At 42.9% G+C, this 21,505-nt stretch overlaps 1 protein-coding gene across 1 annotated transcript in view; it reads right to left on the bottom strand.

The window, feature by feature from the left end:
- tbc1d16 (TBC1 domain family, member 16) overlaps nucleotides 1–21,505 on the bottom strand; it is a 29,874-nt gene that overhangs the window by 5,127 nt on the left and 3,242 nt on the right. Inside the window, exons 2-11 of the mRNA XM_085784316.1 lie at nucleotides 18,417–18,629; nucleotides 17,448–17,610; nucleotides 14,296–14,604; nucleotides 8,645–8,839; nucleotides 8,236–8,383; nucleotides 7,898–8,062; nucleotides 6,436–6,584; nucleotides 3,415–3,549; nucleotides 2,216–2,402; nucleotides 106–285 (exon numbers count right to left, since the gene is read on the bottom strand). Coding sequence (XP_085640442.1) covers nucleotides 106–285; nucleotides 2,216–2,402; nucleotides 3,415–3,549; nucleotides 6,436–6,584; nucleotides 7,898–8,062; nucleotides 8,236–8,383; nucleotides 8,645–8,839; nucleotides 14,296–14,604; nucleotides 17,448–17,610; nucleotides 18,417–18,597 — 1,812 coding nt within the window. The 5' untranslated portion in view covers nucleotides 18,598–18,629. The remainder of the gene's footprint in view (nucleotides 1–105; nucleotides 286–2,215; nucleotides 2,403–3,414; nucleotides 3,550–6,435; nucleotides 6,585–7,897; nucleotides 8,063–8,235; nucleotides 8,384–8,644; nucleotides 8,840–14,295; nucleotides 14,605–17,447; nucleotides 17,611–18,416; nucleotides 18,630–21,505) is intronic.

The following is a 21,505-nucleotide window of genomic DNA, read 5'->3' as shown; positions in this document are numbered from 1 at the left end:
AAACTGAATACCACCACCCACGTGCAATCATATATGCAAAGTTTTCTTTTTTTTCCCCCAAGAAACTTGTGTATGCAAAGGGGCCGCGCCAGACTTTGCCCTGACCTGGTAGTGTGCCCAGCAGGCCTCCCACATGCGCAGAGCTTCGGTGTCGGGGAACTCTCGTTTGAAGCAGAGCAGGATCCAGCGGTGGCAGAAGAGCAGCTGGAGGCCGTCCTCCCCGAGTCTGGTCAGGTGCTGGTGGAAGCGGGGCAGCATGAGCCGCAACAGCTCCCGCAGGTACATCTGTGGAGAGGTCGGAGAGGGCACGCACCGTCTTACAAACACAATCAAACAGTGATATTTTCCACTCGTACATTTTATATCCATCAAATGAATTATTTATTAAATTAAGGGCCTTCAAATTTATGGACTTAGTGGATTAAAAAATAGCATTGATAATGTACAAAGTGTATAACAACTTGTTACCTTGTAAAATTGTAATCATGTTTAAAAAAAGGGACTAGTCCAGGACTAAAATAAAAGATCAATGTATTTCTGTAAGGGGTGTAAATATATGGAATACACTTGACGACGATTTGAAGATGTGCCAGTCAATGTTTGAATTCAAACGTTTGTTTAAGAATAAGGTATTTGATAAATATGAGAGATGTGGTTGATGTAGCTGACACTTTTATGGAATTATGTTTTGGGATATTGTGCAAAACGATATGATTTCTGTTTGATGTTTTGAATGATGTGATCTGATGAAGTTGATCATGTAAGAAGGGTAGGCGAAAAGAAGCGATAGCTTCAGCCTATGCCTTTTCGGTTTGGCTCTTTTCTAGTTGAGCTGATGTTTTTCTGTTGGACTTTTAACTTTGAATGACCTGACCGAAATAAACACATTTTCATTCATTAATTCATTCATTCATTCATTATATTCTTAGAGTTGGAATTATGCCTCTGCAGGTTGCACATAAGCAAATGTAAATTAACCACTGTATCTCTGAATTGAGTGTGAAATCCAAATCAAATTAGCATAAATGAACAAAGCAATGACAAAATGGACGGCCTTATTATGCGCCTTGAAGAGGCATTAATCTCCCCGTGCTCTGCTAAAAGATTACCTGTGGCAGTACAGTGCCAAAATGTACGCCTGAACTAAAATAACAGAGAAAACTTCCTGAGAGGATACAGTACCAGATCCACCAATCAGCTCGCCTGATGCAAGCCTCTGTGTCCTGCAATTACCCATTGCACTGTTGTCTGCGTAGGGGGTGGGAGGCAGGGGCTAATAATCATTTAATTATGTGGATAATGGAGCATGTTCCTCTCCCGGAGGGCATCTCTAATGATGCATTTGGTTGTACAAATGTAAAAAGATTTTTTTTTTTAAAAAGAGCTTGTGAGATAAATTCAAATACCGTTTGCTTTCTCATCTCTGCACAATCCGAGCGTGAGTGTCAGAGAGTTACAGACATTAAAGGACATACTTGAAATCATCTCATCTCATCTCATCCCCACTTCTCTGCCCAGTTTTGGATTAGCTGCGAGTTAGCCGCAGCATCTTCACACTGGCATAATTCAACCATTTTTGTTTTCCATGTCCATGTTCCATTTATTTATTTTTGCCGGTGTGTGTTAATGGGGTGGGGGGCAAGGATCGGTGGAGCATTGTAGTGTGTGAGTGTGTGTGAATGGGCCACTGTGTCTCTATATTATATCATGTTTTGTGTTTTCTAACTTTCTATTATGAACCTGTACTATTGATGACTGAACTCTTGTTTTGTATTTTTGTTGTTTATAAGGACAACCCCCACGAAAATGAGTTGGCACATCTCGAGGGGCTATCTTTTGAAAATAAAGTCACATAAAGTCACATGTCTAAGATGACAGCTGAACTTGACAGCTAATTTTACTCTTTTTATTTATAATCATGGTCTTATTTCATATTAAAGCAATATGTTTTTAATCTTCTGAATTGTATGGAACTACAGATGTACAGTACTGTATGACATGAATCACAATGTAAGGGGGGGCTGAACTTGATAAGCTTTGCTTCCTTCAGCCCCTTCTCAAACTAAGTCAGTATCATTATTGTTTTGTTTCTTGTTACATAGATTGTTTGTCTTTTGATGTGCTTGTTTGAGACAAATCAAAATCAAATCAAATCAAATCAAGATACAACCAGACATTTAAACCACACACACACACACACACAGAAAGGTCCTACCAGCTGCCTCTCCATGTCCTCATCCCGCGGCGAGCTGATGAAGATGGTGTTCTCCATGAGGCCGACGAAGCACCAGAAGGTGTCGCTTTCATCCTGGATCTCCGTGAGCAGCGGGGCCACCAGGTCAGACATGCCCTGGCAGTAGCCCATGTCTGGATTAAACACTGCATAGTTGAGCAGAATCCGCCTGGGACAAGAACAGCCAAGGACATCTAAGTGCTGAGGTAACATCTCAGCGCATGGGGCAATAGTACAGTATCATAAACATTTTAATTGTTGGCTTTTTTTTTTGTTTTGTTTTTTGTTGTTGACTGTCTCTTATAAAGCCAAACCACCGAAAAGTATGGTTCCACCCAAACGCTCTGCTGAATGATCCAACATGTGTTTTAGCCTGGCTGGTAATGCCCAGAAAAACATGACAAGCCCTGCTCAGCGGTTGCCATGCCAACCCCTCTGGTAACCAGGGAGATAATTAATGATCTTTTTCTTTTTTTTTTTTGTATATGGATACTACTTTGAAGTAAACTTCCCTGGCAATCCTCATGCATTAGTAAGCTTTGTATACACAAAGGGAAAACCCTGAGGAGGTTTTTATTGTTTAATGAAATATTAACAAAGAGAAAATAAAGAGACGTCATTTTGAAAAAAAAAGCAGACGGTTTTGTGCATGGAAAATGAAAGGTTAAAATGATAAGAGCTGTGTCAGTACTGTATGTTTGCTTCAAATTAATTCTTACGACTGGAAGAAAATATCTGTGACACATCGCTACAACACATTTGAGATAACAGGGGAGGCACAAGCTGAGTGCTCTGCATTTGGACATGTGCAGCACTGGTATCACCCCGCCCTAGACACTGGAAAAGACATAATACCTAGACAAATACCTGGAGCCTCGATGAGAGTCACTAAACTAATATGCTATTTAAATCCTCTTGCTCCTCGTTTAGAAAGCCATTAGCTCTGAGTATGCATCAAAAGTGCTCAGGCGGCTTAGTCAGAGTCAATAAAGCATGAAACTCATTTACGGCTCCCCCAGAGTTCTGAATATGAAATGAATAGGTATTCCACAGTGCGTCGAGCTGAGGAATAGGGGTGATAAGGATGGTTTGGGAGAGGGTGGCAGAAGGAGAGGGTGAAAGAGACGGAGATAGAAATCAGGAGTGGGTGGGTGGGTGGGTCGGGGATAAAAGGGTCTAACCTCATAATCTCCACATTGGGGTTATTCTCTCCTCTGAAGAAGTGGTTGCTGCGGTCTGTTCTCACCACATCTTTATCCACTGTGAACTGGACCTTTCTCCAGAACTCACTGTGCTCCTCTGGGCTCATGGACAGTCTGGAGGAAAGACGGGGCAGAGATAGGATAGGAAAACTAGAGTTACCACAGCTAACCAGCTAAATCATGACAGATTAAAAGATAAGAGAAAGTCATTTGAAGAAAGTTTTTACTCCACAATCTCTGAAGAACTGCTTGGTGATTAGGATAAGAAAATAATCTTTACCTTAAATGTTACTCTGGTGTAAAAAAGAATACTTAGCTGCAAACTAACTAACAAATGTGGGGGTAGGAAAGCAATAGACTGAAGGGGTATTTCACCAAAGCACTCCATTGAGGATAATACCACAACCATAAAACCCTCGACCATCGCTCTAAATGTTAGAGACTGTATTAGCAATGAACTCTGTGTATGGCACTAATGTACTCAAGTCCTAACAAGCAGCGGGGATTTAATTAACACTGTTTGTTTTCCATGTGGCCCCACTAGGAATAATAAGCGCACACCTGATGCAACGCCGTGCAACTGTTTAGTTTCAGTGCCGTGTGTTTGTGTCGCTGGACCCTCCCTGAGGATGTGACTCAGGAGTTCACTCTATGTTTTCAACACTTTATACTTCTCAGGCTGGTATTGTTACACAAGAATACTCCCCATCATTTAAGAAACTGCCACTGCTCCGTACAAATAGCTGCTTTTCATTCATTCTGTTTTTGTGTTTATTCTTTTAGGAACATGTGTATAACATGGAGCGATACCACATGCCACAGCATTAGCAGCCAAAGTTTGTTTGCAATGTTAAACACTAGATGGGCCTTCAAGAGCAGAAAGAAATCAACAAGGAAATGCAGATAAAAGAGCATCAAAACAACAGAAAACAATCAATGTGGTGCAATAAAATTAACATAAAACTCAGTAACAAGCACCAGATCATACACATGACTGGTCCCACTTTAAAAGCTGTTTCAGATCCAGTTTAAATTGATCCCATTCATGATGCCCTCTGGGCTGAGTTAAGAATCTAATTTATTACTTTCTAGCTCAATAATACAAAATAGAAATGACAAGATGCACAGTCTAAACTAGACTAACCTGGAACAATTAAACAATGAGACAATCCACAGAAGATTAATCAGCAATTATGTTGATACTGTAATGATACTTAAACGGTTTAAGGTTAAATGGTTTTTAAGCAAAACTCATCAGTCTCAACACCTTCGACATCTCGGCTTTTGGTTTGTTTCATATAATTGTACAATGAACATCATTTTGTTTTGAACTGAACATCTGGTGACTGTGAAGGAAATTCTTCAGAATGAACTTAGTTGTTTTTTTTCTTTCTTTTTTTAAATTTCTTAGGAACTTACAAAATCCAAAAAGGTGATTTCATGAACCAAGCAGCACAGATTACTGGCAGTGAGTGAACTTCCTCTTCTACAAAAATTAAAAACAGACAATCACTTGTACATCAACTATTAAAAACAAGCACTTTCAGTTGAAGCCTGCTGCGGAGGACGTCTTCTTACATCAGCCATGCAGTGTGTTACCTGAGAAATTCAAATTGTTATCTCTAATCAAAATTTAAATTACACAAAACCACAAAGATGACCAGCAGTGTATCGATGCTGGAAATCTATTTTGAAGGCTACCTATTAATATTCCAGAAAAATGGGGGGAGTTATTGCATTACCGTATGTGGACTGGACACACAACCAGCTCTGCATCTTTAAATGCTTTCTTTGTGTATCTGTGCTGTGTATGGGTTTGTTATGCTTTCTGTATTTTTATCCACCATGAAAAAAAAAAAATCAACAGTCTGAGTGATTCTGTGGCATTTTCTTACAATGACAATAATATACAATCATGTCTGTCACGTTTTCCTGCTGACCTACATTTACAGTAATCCAGCCTTTGTTGAGTCAAAAGTCTGTTTACTTATTACAGCTGCACTGCCTCCATTTCTAGTTGCTCAATTCTCACAGCTAAGGGAGGAACAGACAGCTATAGGAGACAATAAGGAACCAAACCACAGACATGTAGCCTTGCTCCTAATGATCAACCAGTGGCCCTGGAGGCTGCTCTAGTCAAACTGTCTTTAAAAGATCCATATCACAGTCAGAACAAGGGCCCTAATTACCTGACTTCAACTGGAGCTTGTGATGTACTCAAAATGTTAATAGGCCATACGACTGAAATCGGCCCAATTATCATATTCATTACAGAGAGGCTAGCACAGTGTGTGAAAATATGTGCACACACTCCACCTTTATGATGGCAGGGTGGAGACAAATAAGTACTTGCGGATGCGCATATGTACGCCTGTGGTATGTGTGGATGTGTTTGTCCGTGCGTACCGCGAGCTGTGTTTGATGAGAGAGTATGATCTGATAAGCGTTGACATGGTTTCTCTCCAGAGACCTTTTATTTCACACCCGGCACCTCCCCTTAACACACATCCCTGATTGTGCCTATTGATTGCTCAGCGCCCGCGATGAAAAGCCACAACAGGCTCACATATGGTTTAATGTTTGACTGACTGAGCATTTGGCAGCCGATACTGCAGCCATGCGACAGTTTATCTCATGTTCCACGTTGCAGAGGATGCTGCTGTGTCTCGGTCAGAGCTGGTTTCCATGACATGAAATAAACCCCTCAGAATAACTCGTTGCTTGTCATGTAAATTTCATTTTGCGGCACAGATCATATCAGCAGCCAGGAAGCCCCCCCCAAGCTTCCATGCACGCGACGTCATTCAGTGGGTAGAGCAGGGGCGCCATGTGCAGTGGCTGTAGTCCTCGCTGCAGCGGCCCCGGTTTGATTACACCGGTTGCCCTTTGCTCTCTGTCTCTCTACAGCTGTCCTGTCGATTAGAGGCCAAAAAGCGCAGAAAAAAAATAAACAACCCTCCACACACACGCACACACACACACACACACACACACACACACCTTCGCTGCTGGATGTCTTGATAGTGGCCGCGCTTCTGCAGTCTCCAGGCCTCCCTCTCCTGGGAGGTGGAGTCATAGCTGTAGTAGTGCAGCAGGAAGGGCCAAACCTCGCCACGGATGGACGGGTCAATTCCACCGAAAAAGATGGCCTGGTGATGAGCAAACACAGTGAGAACAATGTTCAGAGGTGCAAAGAAGTATAAGAAGTATAATTTGTATAATTCTTTTTCTAATTTTATAAAATTCTCTTTTTTGAAAGTTGTTTTTAAGTGTGTCAGTGGACTGGCCCCACAAGCCATGTCACAGATTTTTACTAAGTCAGACAACTGTGGGACAACGACAAGGAGCATGAGCAAGCAAAACTGTAAAATTCGAAGATGCAGGACAACATTCGGTCAATCATCCCTTTCAGTGCTGCGTAGATACACACCTATGGAATTCTTTACCACCAGATATCAAATCCCAAACAGAATTAAAGATGTTTAGTGCTAGAGCTAAACATTGGCTTAAGCAGCAGCAGAAATGTGAACATTAACTTCTCTCAAGTCACTGTCAATACAGCATTTTACTAATGTTTAATATATTTAATTTGTGCAATTCCTTAATCTAAATTTTGTAGCTGTGTTTATTTATTCATGATAACTATTCACTGTATTATTCACTGTATTTGTATTATTGCACTTATTGTAACGGTATTCAGTATCTTTTATCCTTCTTTAGCCTGACCAGGGACAAAGACTGCAAATTAGCTGAAGCTAGACGTCTTGCATGCATCGCATTTTTCATTCTTTGTGGCAATGTTGTATGTATCGTCCCTGCAAAATAAACATTAAAATAAAAAATAAATAAAAGAGAGGGCACACGGTGAGGGAGAGCACTTCTGAGAGGCAACTGTGAGAACAGATCAAATAACATGCTGTCGAGATGACACCGAGCGAGCGCGCCGCTCAGCTGTATCACCTACCCAAAATACAGCTCATGTATTATGCCACAAGTGTTGCACCATGCTGCATTACATGTCCAGCAAAAACAGTACCGCTCTGTCTCTGGTGTGTTTACTGAGGAAATGTTCTGGTCACAGTCTAACTGCCACTGACTCATTTCAGTAACATGGTGAAGCTCCAACTGAGTCAATCCCAGAGAAGTGAAATGACTCACCGGGGGATCGGCCATGACCAACCGTATCATTATTTATAAAGTGGGGTTGCTGATTAAAACTGAAAGTTACACACAGTGGAGGTGGGGGGGGGGGGGGGGGGGGGCTTTCAGAATGACTTTCAGGATGAGTGTGTGTGTGTGTTTGGCTGAAAAGAAAATGCAAGAAAATGTGAAGTTTCACTGAAAGGGTAGCAGCAAGAGAAACCCATGTGTAGATTGACTTTTTTTTTTAATTTTTCTGACTGATCCCACAGCATTGTAACAACATGCATGTGCACACACACACACACATGCACGGACATACCTTGCGTAGTTTATATTCCTCCTCTACCTGCCCGGTGTGGTTAAGGTGACGCAGCCATGTGGTGACATCCAGCCGGCGGTAAAGCTTCTCCTCTGGGTGAGTCTCAGCCGAGGGCAGGGTGGGCCTCTGGATGGAAAACTGCATGCATGATTTCTCATCCGACACCTGAAGGACAAAAAGAGATGACCAACTTAATTCATTAATTAATTCATTAATTGGGAGGAAGAATGTGGAAATAGAAACAAAATCTGAATAGAAAACAGGGAGACGAGGGCTGAAAATTCCTTCGTTTCCCAATAAAACAAGATGCCAAACAGGATTATGGATTGTAACCCGACCTGGTCTTTAAGCTGAGTTTCCCGGCAGCACTTCCACTGTTGGAAGACCTCCGCCAGCTTGTCCAGACCAGCATGATGGAAGTGGAGGATCTTATATTGGCTCTCTCTGCTTGCTATCACCAGCTGGCCACTGGTGCATGCCTCATCACTGCGGCAACACAATGAGGAATGATAATGTCAAGAGAAAAACACTGAAGGAATGTGTTAATCACTGTAGAAGACAACCCAAAGGGATTCATCAGTATTTTTCTTATTTCTACATAACTACATAATATCCTCTTACCAGTTCTTATCATAAAACACACTGACAGCATCCTAAAAACCTACAACACAGCGTGAAACATTACACAGTAGAGTGGTGAGGTGACCCCTCGTGACCTCCCCGTGACCTTTCGTAAAGTCGGCTGACCTGAAGAAGAGTCTCAGCGACCTCATGTGACCCAGGTCCACCCTGAAAACTCCACACAACTGCTCCAGCGCCAGCACCTTCTGCTGCTCCTCCCATCGCATGCCCTGCGACTGGCCGCTGCTGTCGGACGGGGCGTGGCTATCCAGGCTGGAGGCAGAGCTGGCCGAGTGGGCCATGGGCTCCTCGCACAGCTCTCTGGAAAAGAAAAAAAAAAAAATGAAGTGGTTTTCGATGAATTAGGATCTCAGGGGTTATTTGTTGCAGTTTAATTGTGCTTAAGGGGAACTGAGTCATGTTTTCCATGAAATCAAAGGAGAGAAACCTCAGATGTTGTTTATCCCTTCTGCACACAAAAAAAAATGTCTTTCTTGTGCCTCACACTCACATTCAGATTCCTTCTTCCAAGTGGGTCATTAATAATAAATATTATGTAGACAGTGGCCAGTGGTGTTTAGCCACAGATAATTGTGCAGACATATGGGCTTATCCCCAGCTCAGTTCTGCCCTGTTGTTTTGTGTCTCAATATGGTTCCGCCAAGAGGCTGAGAATGGGAGGAATGCATGGAGGCTTCTGAGGACACACACATACACACACACACACTCACACACAAGGAAATCTGTACACACACAAATCACACTGTCTGCCGTCCAATTTCCCCTGTCATTCCCCCATGGCCAGCATGTTGTTCCCGGCACTGAAACCTGAGCTGAGGGCTCTTCTGTTGCAGGAGTAGATATACAAGCACATACACACACACACACACACACACACCATGTACAGAATAAATACACACACACTTACACACAACACAGAAAACAGACAAAACTGTATATGTGACTGACATGAACACACACCCCCCGCACCACTGCAAACACACACAAAAGCTCTTCAGTTATATGAATCACTCACTGGCTGGCATGTTTAATGTCTTTCTCTCTTCACACACACACACACACGCACACACACACAAGTGAATGGACCATGTCTAATGCCCATAATGCACTCTCAAACACGTCTCAAGACATGCTAATGCTGAGAAACAGACCAACACATAAATGTGCTAAACCCACTGACATTTGAGACGCAGGGGTCTAAATGAAGTTATCTGTGCTTACTACAGCACTTAATACCAAAAACACACTTGTCATTCAGTTTTTAATAAAATAAATAACTTCAGAATTTATTCAATTTGAAAATATAATTTACTAAATCTTTGATGTAATAAAAAGAACCTTACAAGAACCGTTTCTCCATCTGGTTTGAGTGAAAGCGTGAATTTAAAAGGATAATTCTGTAGAATTGCACATCTTTTCACTTTTCACTGTTTTCTATTTGCAGCCGTTTTACAGGCACAACACAAGTGGCACGTTGGTACTTTGGAAAAGGCGAGGGAGGCAGGCCAGGTCTAATCTATTACACCCTGAATCAATCATGTCTGGCTAATCATTTCCCTGTTAGCAGATGGGAAAATAACACGGCTGATCAATCCAAGCTGCACAGTTTCCTCTGCTATCTGGTGATTTACTGCTCTCTGTCTCATGTATCATGCCACAAACCAGACTGTGGAACACAAGGAGACTGGGAGAGAGGCACAGAGAGCTCTGGTGAGGGAGTTAAGCAATCTGAAATGTGGAGGAGCTCTTATAAAAGGACTACTCTACTTGCCTTTTCATGACTTCACTAACTGTCAAGCTCGAGGTGTTTAAAAGACCTATGAGTCCATTTACAGCGGACCCCTCTGACATTTTTCTCGCATGCTTTAAATACGTATGCAAAAACATCTTTGCATATTTCTCTGCACTGATATAAATGTGCAAAAACCGTGGAAAAAGAAAGCACATGATTCTTGGCATTTAAGCATGGGTCGCCCCGCTGTGCTGCATTCAAGCGGAAACTCAATGAATGATTAACAGCGTCTGTCAGTGTCAACAGCCTGATTCTATTCATGTAGTGCAGGCAGCAGCCACACCATAAACTGTACACAGGGTACATTATGTAAACAAGCTGTTTTGACGGAGCCAGGCCTCTGTAGCCAGCGTGTCCCACCAGGGGCAGGGTGAGATCAAACTGCCCCGAGGCCCTTCCTAACACTTCTCCGCATACAGGAGAGACTTCGCTCCATGGGGAAGGTGCTGCCAAGTCACCCTGAGAACCACGACCAAGTGCTACAGGCCTCCAGGGACTCCCAGGCCCTTCAGCTAATCCCTGGAGGGAGGGAGGGAGGGGGGGGCGGGGGGAGAACCAAGGGAGGGCGCCGCGGGTGAAGGGGGGCGGGTGGTGCGGTCTCTGCACAGCACACGTTGCAAAGTGGTCACTACAGTTTGGAGTTTGCAGAAATATCAATCATGTGGTATTCCAATAATCCCAGAACCAAAATAACACACATTTCAGTCAGACAAGTACGAGGCCAAGAGAAATGTGAGGCGGTTCATCCACATACAGGTGTATTCAAACCTATAATAAATGTAGATCACCGTCTACAGAGGTCTTCTTCCATTGTGTCAAGAAAAACAAACATTAAATCGATTAAATCTAGTGGAAAAAAAATAAAATTTGAAAACTGGAAAAGCACGACATGGAAAAAAAAAAAACTGTGGTCAGACAAACAGTACGTGACTGGTGATGAATACACTACGAGCAGAAATTGCTTCATTTTAAAGGCATAACAAGCCAAAAATGTTGGAAAACCACTGGTCTGAGATATGATCATGTGTTAAAATTCTGCAAGTGAAGCTCCAAGAGGGTAGCACACACTGACAGTGTAGAGTGGTTCAATAAAATACGGTTCAACTTTAAAGAAACTTGTTAAGGAGCTTGACAGAGATTGCTGTGGATTTCTCTTTTTTTTTTGCTCTCTCCCACCACTCTCCTCTTTCTCCCCCCCCTTTTCATCTGCTCTCGCACTCCCATACGCGGTTCTTTCTCTTTGAATGATTCCAAGTGACATGTTTCCAGTTCCTGGCCCCTTAACAGTGTCAATTAAAGCAAGAGAGAGAGAAAGAGAGATTGAGTGGGTTCCAGGGTTTTGGCTGCTGCTCCGCTCTCTTCAGTCCTCTAATCCGGAGAGCTGACATTCAGCCCAGCACAACAACCCCGGGAGCACTGGGAATCAAAGGGCTTCACACAGACTTTAGGAAGGGAAGGGGAGGAGGGCAAGATATTTGAGAGGTGGGCAACACCGAAAGAAGCAATATTGGGGAAAAACAGAGAGGATGATCAACGGGGAAAAATGAAAAAAGGGAGAGCGGGAGGAATGAGCAGATAAAGGGACGGAGGAAGCAACTGAGAGAAGACAGGAAAAACCAGACAAGAGTACGGACACGAGTGTCACAGAGCTGAAGGGAGACACTTACAGAAAGTAAAGCACAGAGGAGAGAAGGAAGAGAAGGACAGAGTAAAGGTTAGAAGCTGTGAAGCGCAGACCGTTGCCAAGTCACACACTGACTGCACTTACAGCAAGCTGGGGTCTGAGAGTGGTTAAAAAGGCTTAAACACACACTGACTCACTCTCTCACTCCCCTCACACACACACACACACACACACACACACACTGACACAGGCTCGCACATTCTGGGCAACATGTCAGGCCAAATAGCTGCGTGAGGAAACGACCACGGAGGGAATCATAAAGTTAAACGGCCGTGAGGTCCGGACAGCAACACAGTCACTGTCCAGATGGCTCCCCTGATTAGAGAACAGTCTCTGGAAGCGTAGAGGTTTTGGGTCTGCAGGATTTGGGGACTTATTCTGGACCATCTGTGACATTATAAAAACATTTAGATTGAGAGCTGCTTTAAATAAGTGGACCCGTTTTGAAGTCTGATAAAATTTCATGCCCCCCTACTGATGTCATCTACCTGCTTTTCACATTCAGTCGCGGTGCAGTAAGCCACCATGTGGCCTCAGAGTGGAATCTATCCCCCTTGCCATCAGTTTCTTTTCTTTTTGGCTCCACCTTGTGGCAAGTTAGGGGAACAAATACACCACCTTTATAATAATGTAACATAATCATACTGTGCTACTGTAGATTATTACAGCATGTCACTCAAATTTCCTCAGATGAAAACAGATGATATTTTTCTGTGTGAAGGAGTGGAAGCAAATGTCCTGTCTTTACATGGAGTCATGCAGCTTAAATTCCAGATCTACATCTTATACATTGACAAAGGATATTAAATGAGAGATGTGTCTATGTCGTCTTTGAGTCAATATTTATAATTGTAGGACAGTAGGAGCATTGAAGCAATACAACAAACCGACAGCCCACCCACAGTCTGACCTTCTTCCATAATCCCAACACCTGCATGCAAAAGGTCACCCAAGATAACCTTCTCCTTCGATTGGTCTCGAGAGTCATGAGGTCACGTCTTCTGGGTATTTGGGTTTTCACAACTTATGTACAATGAGTATTAACTTGGCTGATTCCAGGTTACAGTATATTGGAGTTTTAAGGCCAACAAAAGCAAGAATCTTACTGACTGTGAATAATATTGGTATCTTTATAGCAAATAAGACAAGTTAATGTCAAATTTGAGCGGTCTCTGACTTTCCAATACCAGTTTAAAACAATTACCCTGAGAGGACCTCTAAAACTGAATACTGTCCAGGTGGAGGATATTTGCACTCTTGCCTAATAGCATCAGTCAGTTTCAGCCCTCACATACAGTGTGTTGATACAGCTGAATTCCCAATATTCAGAGATCACTCAAAGAGACACATCATCACAGAGTGGTAACGCAACCTCACACCGGTGGGACATTACTGGTGCCTTTCTTCTATTGACAAAACATAGGATAGTTATTAAATGTGTAACTGGGTGGTTTTAAAAAAAGTCTTGAAAAATTCAAATCTAGAGATGAAGGTGTTAAGTTGGCAGCACTACTTGTTCACAGCTAATCAATCAAACCAAATGACCACTAAGTAAACTTCAATATTCGGCTGGCTGACAAACAGTGAAACTTTATCTCTCATTCACGCAGCATTTGGCCGACTACACAGTCATGGTGTAACTTTATCATGGAGTCAGGCTGACTCTACTGTTCATTTATCTCTGCTGTGTATGAATAACAATCATAAAGATCATCATAAATGAAGCCTATGTGTTTTTTTCCAGCCCTTCAAAGTGCAGGAAAAACACAGTTTTTATTTGGACCTAACCAACTCACGTATTCCTCCACCCAGGGTTAGCGCCCGCCGATCAGCAGTTGGTTAGCTCCAAATAAAAACTGTGTTTTTCCTGCACTTTGAAGGGCTGGAAAAAATTATATTATAGCGAACAATGGAACTGTGTATTTTTTTTTCAGGTAAAACCTCTTTTAGGCCGTGAAAATAGGCCGTTTCTTTGGGTCCATTCACAACACTGTATGTTGTAAATCTCTGGGCAGGGCTATTATGGGCTGGCGTTGTTAACGGGAGGAGTGCAGAGAGTCTTCTACTGCAATCAAAGTACTTAGGGGCTATTTGTAGATCATACAACCCCACTTAAAAAAAATGCTACTATCCCTTTAAGACTGTTTTTGTCCTTAAGTGACAGGTTGTTAAACCAACAGATAAAAGAATAAGTTAAAAGACTTTCAATGAAGGACTGATAAAACGACAGAGAAGGAGTATCAGAGGTACTGGACAGTATTCATGATGGACAGTACTGACCTGGTTTCATTGTCCAGGAAGACAGAGCCGCTGCTTTCACAGAGCGCCTCGCTGACGGGGGACAAGCAGAAGGGAGAGGAGAAGGTGTCCGAATCAGAACCCATGGTGCTGTCTCTGCTCACTTCATCCGAAAGCTCGCAGGAGCCCTCGTCCCCTTCCTCCCCGGCCGACGGCAGCTGCTGCTGGTGTGAGGAGGCGTCCGCTCCGGCCTCCACCACCAGGTTGTGACTCTCTGTGGAAGTGCTGCTGGTTATGTTCCTCTCATCATCCTCATCTTCCTCCTGGGCTGCTGGAGGACGGGAGTGGGGTCTGGATAGACACGGGTGGATGAAAACACATCAGTAGGGGAGAGCGGGGTAAGTAGTGCAAATTTTTACTTAAATTGCCTTTAAAGCAAGGGGATTATAAGAATGCCCCCAACTAAAATATGTACATATAGTTTAGGATGTTGTGCATCCCTGGGAACAATCACTTTGAATCTTAAATTAACCGTTTCAGAAATATAGCTTTAGAAAAAAAAGTGGTTTTGTGGCACAACTTGCCCCCGGTGCGGGGTAAGTTGTGCCATTAGAGAAAATACACTGGGGTAAATTGTGCTATTGATAACTGAAGTAAAACAGATCATTTTAATCTCACAAATGATAATGCTATATAAAAGCAATACATTTAATACAAAATTAAAGCCAGAAGCAGCGATGATCGGGTCCTCGCTTGTCCCCATGCAGTCGTGGAGGCCTGAGGCACGCTGGGGGCTGTGGCGCAAAGAAACGCAATGTTTTGTTCATCCACCTGGCTACGAGCACAACCAGACTGGGCAGGTGTGTTCAGGGGCGGTCCCTCATCACACATGTTAAGTTTCAAGCAAATCCGTGCCCACTGCCATTGAGCTGGCATCATGCTAACTGTATAGACTCATGGTGTAGCTTAATAAAGCACTAAAACACGTGTGAACTGTTTTCAAAGTTATCTATAATTGTTCAAACACGGCAATCAAAAAACCTTGATCATAGACATTTTTTACTTTGGAGGGCAAAAACTTGTTTTTTGAACATAAATGTGCTTTCCTCTCAAGCCATGTGTCTCCCTTCTTGATAGGATGGGTGAAATGGATGCCCCTTCAAAAATATGTGGTCACATGACCAACTTCTTCTATGGTTTTCTAGATAACAGGGGTGGAACTACTTGCCCCATGGCACAAATTACCCCACTCTCCCCTAAAGGGCTGCACGATTCTGAGAAAAATGTGAATCTTATTATTTTTTTGCTTAGAATTGAGATCACGATTCTCAGGCACATTTTTTAACCCCAAATTGTTTATTATTTATTGCGCCGGGTATTGTGCAGCTCTTTCGAAAAACTCTCTCAACTACCGGCGGGCTTCCTCCTCCACTGAATCACATGGCGCTTTGTCATAGGTTGAGGGAGAAGGCAACGACAGTGCAGCGTTAGGGGACACTTGATGAACTCGTAGAGGGAAATAGGAGCCTTTCTTTGTGATGCAGCTCATGAAATAAGATGCAGAAGAATCATCACTACCATTTAGAAATGAGATCACATGTACTGTAATGTACAAAAACTGGACAACATAAGTCAGTGAAAGACACAATCTTGGACTGCTTGGATACCACAGGAAATGCCTCTTGTTCTTACACTGAGTCTATTTCAGTACACGCATTTCTGAAAAGCAATCTATATTGAAGAGCCACAGACACAGAGATAACAACTAATATCATCAGCTCATAAATACCACTGAGTGAGTATGTCCAGAGGACTACAAATATTTTCAACATTTTCACATTAATGTTGAAGCCATATGTTTTTCCCATCACCAATCCTCACTCAATACTTCAAAATGCCAAAGTGAAAACAGAATTATTGCAAATATATTAAAAATGAAAAGCTCAAATATCAAATTAACATAAGAATTTGTTTCTGTGACGCTTTAGCTTAGGCGCCTCCATTTCCTCTAATCATCTTTGAGAAGTTTCTACATGTTGGTTTGACTCCACCTCTGCTAAAGGTGCTGATCGGACATTGTTTGGAAAGGCACACACGCACCTGTTAAAGGGATAGTAGCATTTTTTTTAAAGTGGGGTTGTATGATCTACAAATAGCCCCTAAGTCCTTTAATTGCAGTAGAAGACTCTCTGCACTCCTCCCGTTAGCAACGCCAGCCCATAGCCCTGCCCAGAGATTTACAACATACATTGTTGTGAATGGACCCAAAGAAACGGCCTATTTTCACGGCCTAAAAGAGGTTTTACCTGAAAAAAAATACACAGTTCCATTGTTCACTATAATATAATTTTTTCCAGCCCTTCAAAGTGCAGGAAAAACACAGTTTTTATTTGGACCTAACCAACTCACGTATCCCTCCGCCCAGGGTTAGCGCCCGCCGATCAGCAGTTGGTTAGCTCCAAATAAAAACTGCATTTTTCCTGCACTTTGAAGGGCTGGAAAAAATTATATTATAGCGAACAATGGAACTGTGAATTTCTTTTTCAGGTAAAACCTGTTTTAGGCCGCGAAAATAGGCCGTTTCATTGGGTCTGTTCACAACAATGTATATTGTAAATCTCTGGGCAGGGCTATGGGCTGGCGTTGCTAACGGGAGGAGTGTAGAGAGTCTTCTACTGCAATTAAAGTACTTAGGGGCTATTTGTAGATCATACAACCCCACTTTAAGAAAATGCTACTATCCCTTTAAGGTCACTGATTTGACAATATAGAGCTAACAACGGGTGTAGATTGATGAGCAATAAAATCATCTTTAACATAAGGCTGTGTGGCATAACAGAATGTGGAAAGATTCATTGTCTGAACTTTCTGAAAGCCTCTATCTTTGTATAATAATGGACAGAACTGGAGAACATCATGATGCAACAGTGAAGCTGAATTGCAGTCAAAAACATGTTTTCTAAGGTCACCACGATTTTGACCAAAATCAAATCAGTTCATCCCTGAGTAGAGGTGTACAGGGATTCCCTCAGGGGGGAAGAAGGAGAAGAATATGAACATATGGACATATGGACATATGGATTCACAGGTGGAAACTCAAAAACACATTGTCTCTTGTCTCTGCTGTCAGTGGCATTGAGGCATAAAAATCATTCAAATGAATCCAAGACATTTTCAGAAATGACTCCCCTCACCTTCGGCCTCGGCGGCGTGCATTCCTGCGTACAGGGGAGCTCTCAGGAGTGATAAAGCGTAACGCCTCCTCGTCCTGCCGCTGGATGCGGGAATTAGGAACCCAGGTCAGAATCAAAGTGGTGCCCAGGCTTTCATCCTTCTCCACGTGCACACACAGGTAGCCTGCAGGGGGCAGCAAGAACCACCACTATGTCAGAGGAGTAGTAAGGTGAAAGGAAATGACAAAACTTTTATACATAGTAGGGAGTTGCAAGTTTAAAACAAACATGAAACCTGATAGGAGATAAGCACACAAAGAGATGATGACACAGAGGGAGAGCTATAGGGGCTGAGTAACAGCCTCACTACACACAGACAAAAGGAGAACAGGATCAGGATAGAAGAGATACATTTAATGAAGGACATGTTTTCAGTTTTATATCAGAAAGAGTTCAAAAAACATCTGGCTCACATTTTTTGAACCAGGGAGCCAGAGTTGTACTTTGGTCACATGCCTAAGTTACACAAGCGCACAAATGTAAAATGAGGTTGCTGCACAAAACAGCAGAAACAAAAACGTCATAAAAGTCTGAACAATGCTGACCATTGTAAACATGCTGTATGTTCATTTTTTAATTGTAAAAAACAAGACAGCACTCTCTCAACTCTACATTTGCAGTCAGGGGCCTGGTGTTGACTTAAGCACCTTTTTAAAAATTAAATTTGTGATTACTCATTTATATTTTGTACTATAGTGTAATGTTTAATCTTCTATTTGATGTCTCTGTTTGTACATTTTACCATGTTTCTTTCATATAAATGTCTTTTTATGTTTTGTATGGGTTTGCAGCTGGCGTCACTACACTAGGCTAGTGTTTACAAATCATTTCGAAGGGGAAAGCTGTTCCTCTTGGCCTGAATCATCTCCTCAGCAGCTGTGCTCACACCACAAAGACAAACAGACACTTTCAACATCAGTCCAGCCTAACCTGGGTGGTGCTCCGCCAGGCCAGGCAGGGGCTCCGCAGGGTGCACGCAAACATTATTTTTGGAGAAGATGATCTCGCCATCCAGGCCCGAGCGTAGCGACGAGCCCCCCGCCCCGGGGTTAAAGGTCAGGAGGTCGGAGGCCTTGGAGGAGGCACGCCGCAGGAGCCGACCCAAAGACATCTCCTCAGGCACCGGGACACTGAGCCCATCCTCTGAATGTGGAGAATCGGGAGAGGAAGAGGACACTTTTAGGAAGAAGAGCTGGAGGACAGTGCATGATTGAAATGGTATTGGGGGGGGGTGATAAAGAACAATGACAGAGAAAAGGAACCATGACAGACAGGTGAATATTTTAAAGCAGAAGTAAGCGATCCGGTCGTTTTGGCTAATGCTGCGTTCCAGGCAGGCTTTTGAAACCGTAAATTACAGCTTCAAGTCACGACTTACGACTTTGTAGCGTTCCAGGCAACCCACTCGTGTTTCTCCGACCTGTTTTACCTGTGAAAGTCACTATAACGGCCACTCGTAACTTCTGACCCGTGAACTCGTACCAGATCGAACTGGTACGACTTCACAGGTCGGAAAAACACGAGTTACGAGTTGCCTTGAACGCACCATAACGTCTTGTCAGCCGATGGAGTTAGCAGCCCCCGCCCTCGTCATGGATCTATTGGTCCTCGTCCCTACGTCACCACATTCAGGCGCATCCCTTGGCTGCACACACAGCCCTTCATGCCGTTCTCTCTCCTCATTGGATAAAACTTGTAGGATACGAGAAAAGTTTTCTCCTGGGCTCAGAGCAGAGCAGAGTGACTGACAGACCCGTGTTTCAGACCAAACACTCTATGTAAGTGATTGCTGTCGGATGATATAACTATTTAAGACTTATATTAACACAAAAATATGGCTTACTTCTGCTTTAAGGACAGATAAGGCCGCACAGATGGTCCCCTACACTTCACCTCCTCTGTCATGTGTGCTGGTATTTACTGCAGTGTCCTTACTGCAGCGCTCACCCCCCCACGCCCCTCCCCTCTCTTCTTGATCAGCAGTTCCCTGGCTGTGCCACAGTTTCTTTGCCCACACCTGCATCTACTAGGAACTCACTCACAGGTCCTGTGGACACTGTACTACTGGTGTGTAACTAAACGCACCCCTCCTTTTGTAAACAACACACACACACACACACACAAAGACATGTGCAAACACACTTGACTCCATCCGTGTGAAATTCCAAACAGTTATCAGTAGCCAACAGATGTCATCTACGACGGCGCTGAACTGGGATCAGCAGCACGTAACAGCAGCACCAGTGTTTGGTTTGCCTGCTTCAGAAACACAGCCTTGTGTGACCAGGCAAACTTCCCGTCGAGCAAAAAGTAAAGCAGCTCTTTTGATGCTGCGGCGCGGTGTGCAGCTGAAAGCTTTGAAAAAGATCTGACTTTTTAGGCTCAAAGAACAAAGCAATGTTTAGTTGGTTTTTTTGCTTCTGTTTGATCTCCGTACCCATTCATTTCTTTCCCTTTGCTCTGACATGTGCTGTGTGTCTGTCTCTTTTGACCCACTTCACGGGTGTAAACTTTTTTTTTTCCTCTTTTAGGCTGAACACTCTGACACACACTCCTAACTCCGTCTGAGGAATGTTCCCTCCTTTTTCCTCACAGGGCATGTTTACCTCTGCCTGATTAGGCAGGCACCCCGCTTCCTGATGCCAGGCCCTCGGACAGGAAGGCTGCTGGCACGAAATCCAGGCAGGACCTCCTTGGGCCATCATTTGGCTTACATGCTTTTTAAAAAAAAAAATGTGTGTCATACAATAGAAAAAGGGGGATGTTGTTTCCTGAAGATGCCAGCAAACTTATTTTCTTTGTACTATTTTTAATGAATGGATTACCTATTTTGTCCATCAAATGTAAAAGGAAATAACAGTGTTCACGGCTTCTTCTGATATTCCAAGGTGATATTTTCATATAACTGTGTCAACACCTCAAAATAAATACATCCAATTTATAATTACACTTGATGAATGACTAAAACAACTCAAATCTACAAGAATCTATTACTATGGAGGCCTGGGTGATTTTACACATTTTTAGATTTATTTGTGTATTATGTCGTGGACAATTCCAATTATTTAAAGCAGAAGTAAGCAATCCGGTCATTTTGGCTAATGCTGCGTTTCCAGGCAGGTTTTTGAAACCGTAAATTACAGCTTCAAGTCACGACTTACGACTTTGTAGCGTTTCAGGCAACCCACTCGTGTTTTTCCAACCTGTTGTACCTGTGAAAGTCACTATGACTCTCTCCTCATTGGATAAAACTTGTAGGATACGAGAAAAGTTTTCTCCTCGGCTCAGAGCAGAGCAGAGTGACTGACAGACCCGTGTTTCAGACCAAACACTCTATGTAAGTGATTGCTGTCGGAAGATATAACTATTTAAGACTTATAGTAACACAAAAATATCGCTTACTTCTGCTTTAACTGTATCAATATCAGTAAAAAAGGGCAGCTTTAGCTAACATGGCTGCTGTAGTCCCTGGCCAGATAGGCAGCCTAAAAAAACAAAACAATACAGTATATCACAGCACATTGCTTAAAAAGAGAGAGTTAAGACAGCTAAGAGAAGATAAATCAATAAAGATAAAATAGAACAGTGAAACATCAGTACAATCATGCTAAGTAAGCACATCTAATCAAAACATATACACTCACACATCAGCACATACAATCACACTCAGGGATGCAGACAGACATCATAGACAGGCAGCGTCCGTGATCATGACGCAAATAACACACAGCCATGTTAGTGTGTGCAGGTGTAAATGTCGGCAAACCATGCTTTTAACTTGGCTGTAAAAGTGGAGTGTGTATGTGATCTGATGGGTGTGTATTGTGCTGGTTTATGAGTGAGTTCAGTGGAGGGGGAGCTAAACCATGCAGGATTTTAAAGACCAGACAGATGTTCCTATATTTTATAACATCTTTGTTTGAAAATGTCTACAGAGGACGGCAAAGTTTCTGTTTGCCCTCCCAGTTCCTCTGTCCTACTACTACTACAGCCACTGGGTTATTTGCCTGCTAACTGCT

Source organism: Trachurus japonicus, chromosome 8 (genome assembly GCF_045865225.1).
Source record: "Trachurus japonicus isolate A0001 chromosome 8, Traja_1.0".
In the NCBI taxonomy this organism is placed as follows: domain Eukaryota; kingdom Metazoa; phylum Chordata; class Actinopteri; order Carangiformes; family Carangidae; genus Trachurus; species Trachurus japonicus.
This window is presented reverse-complemented; position numbering and strand designations above follow the sequence as displayed.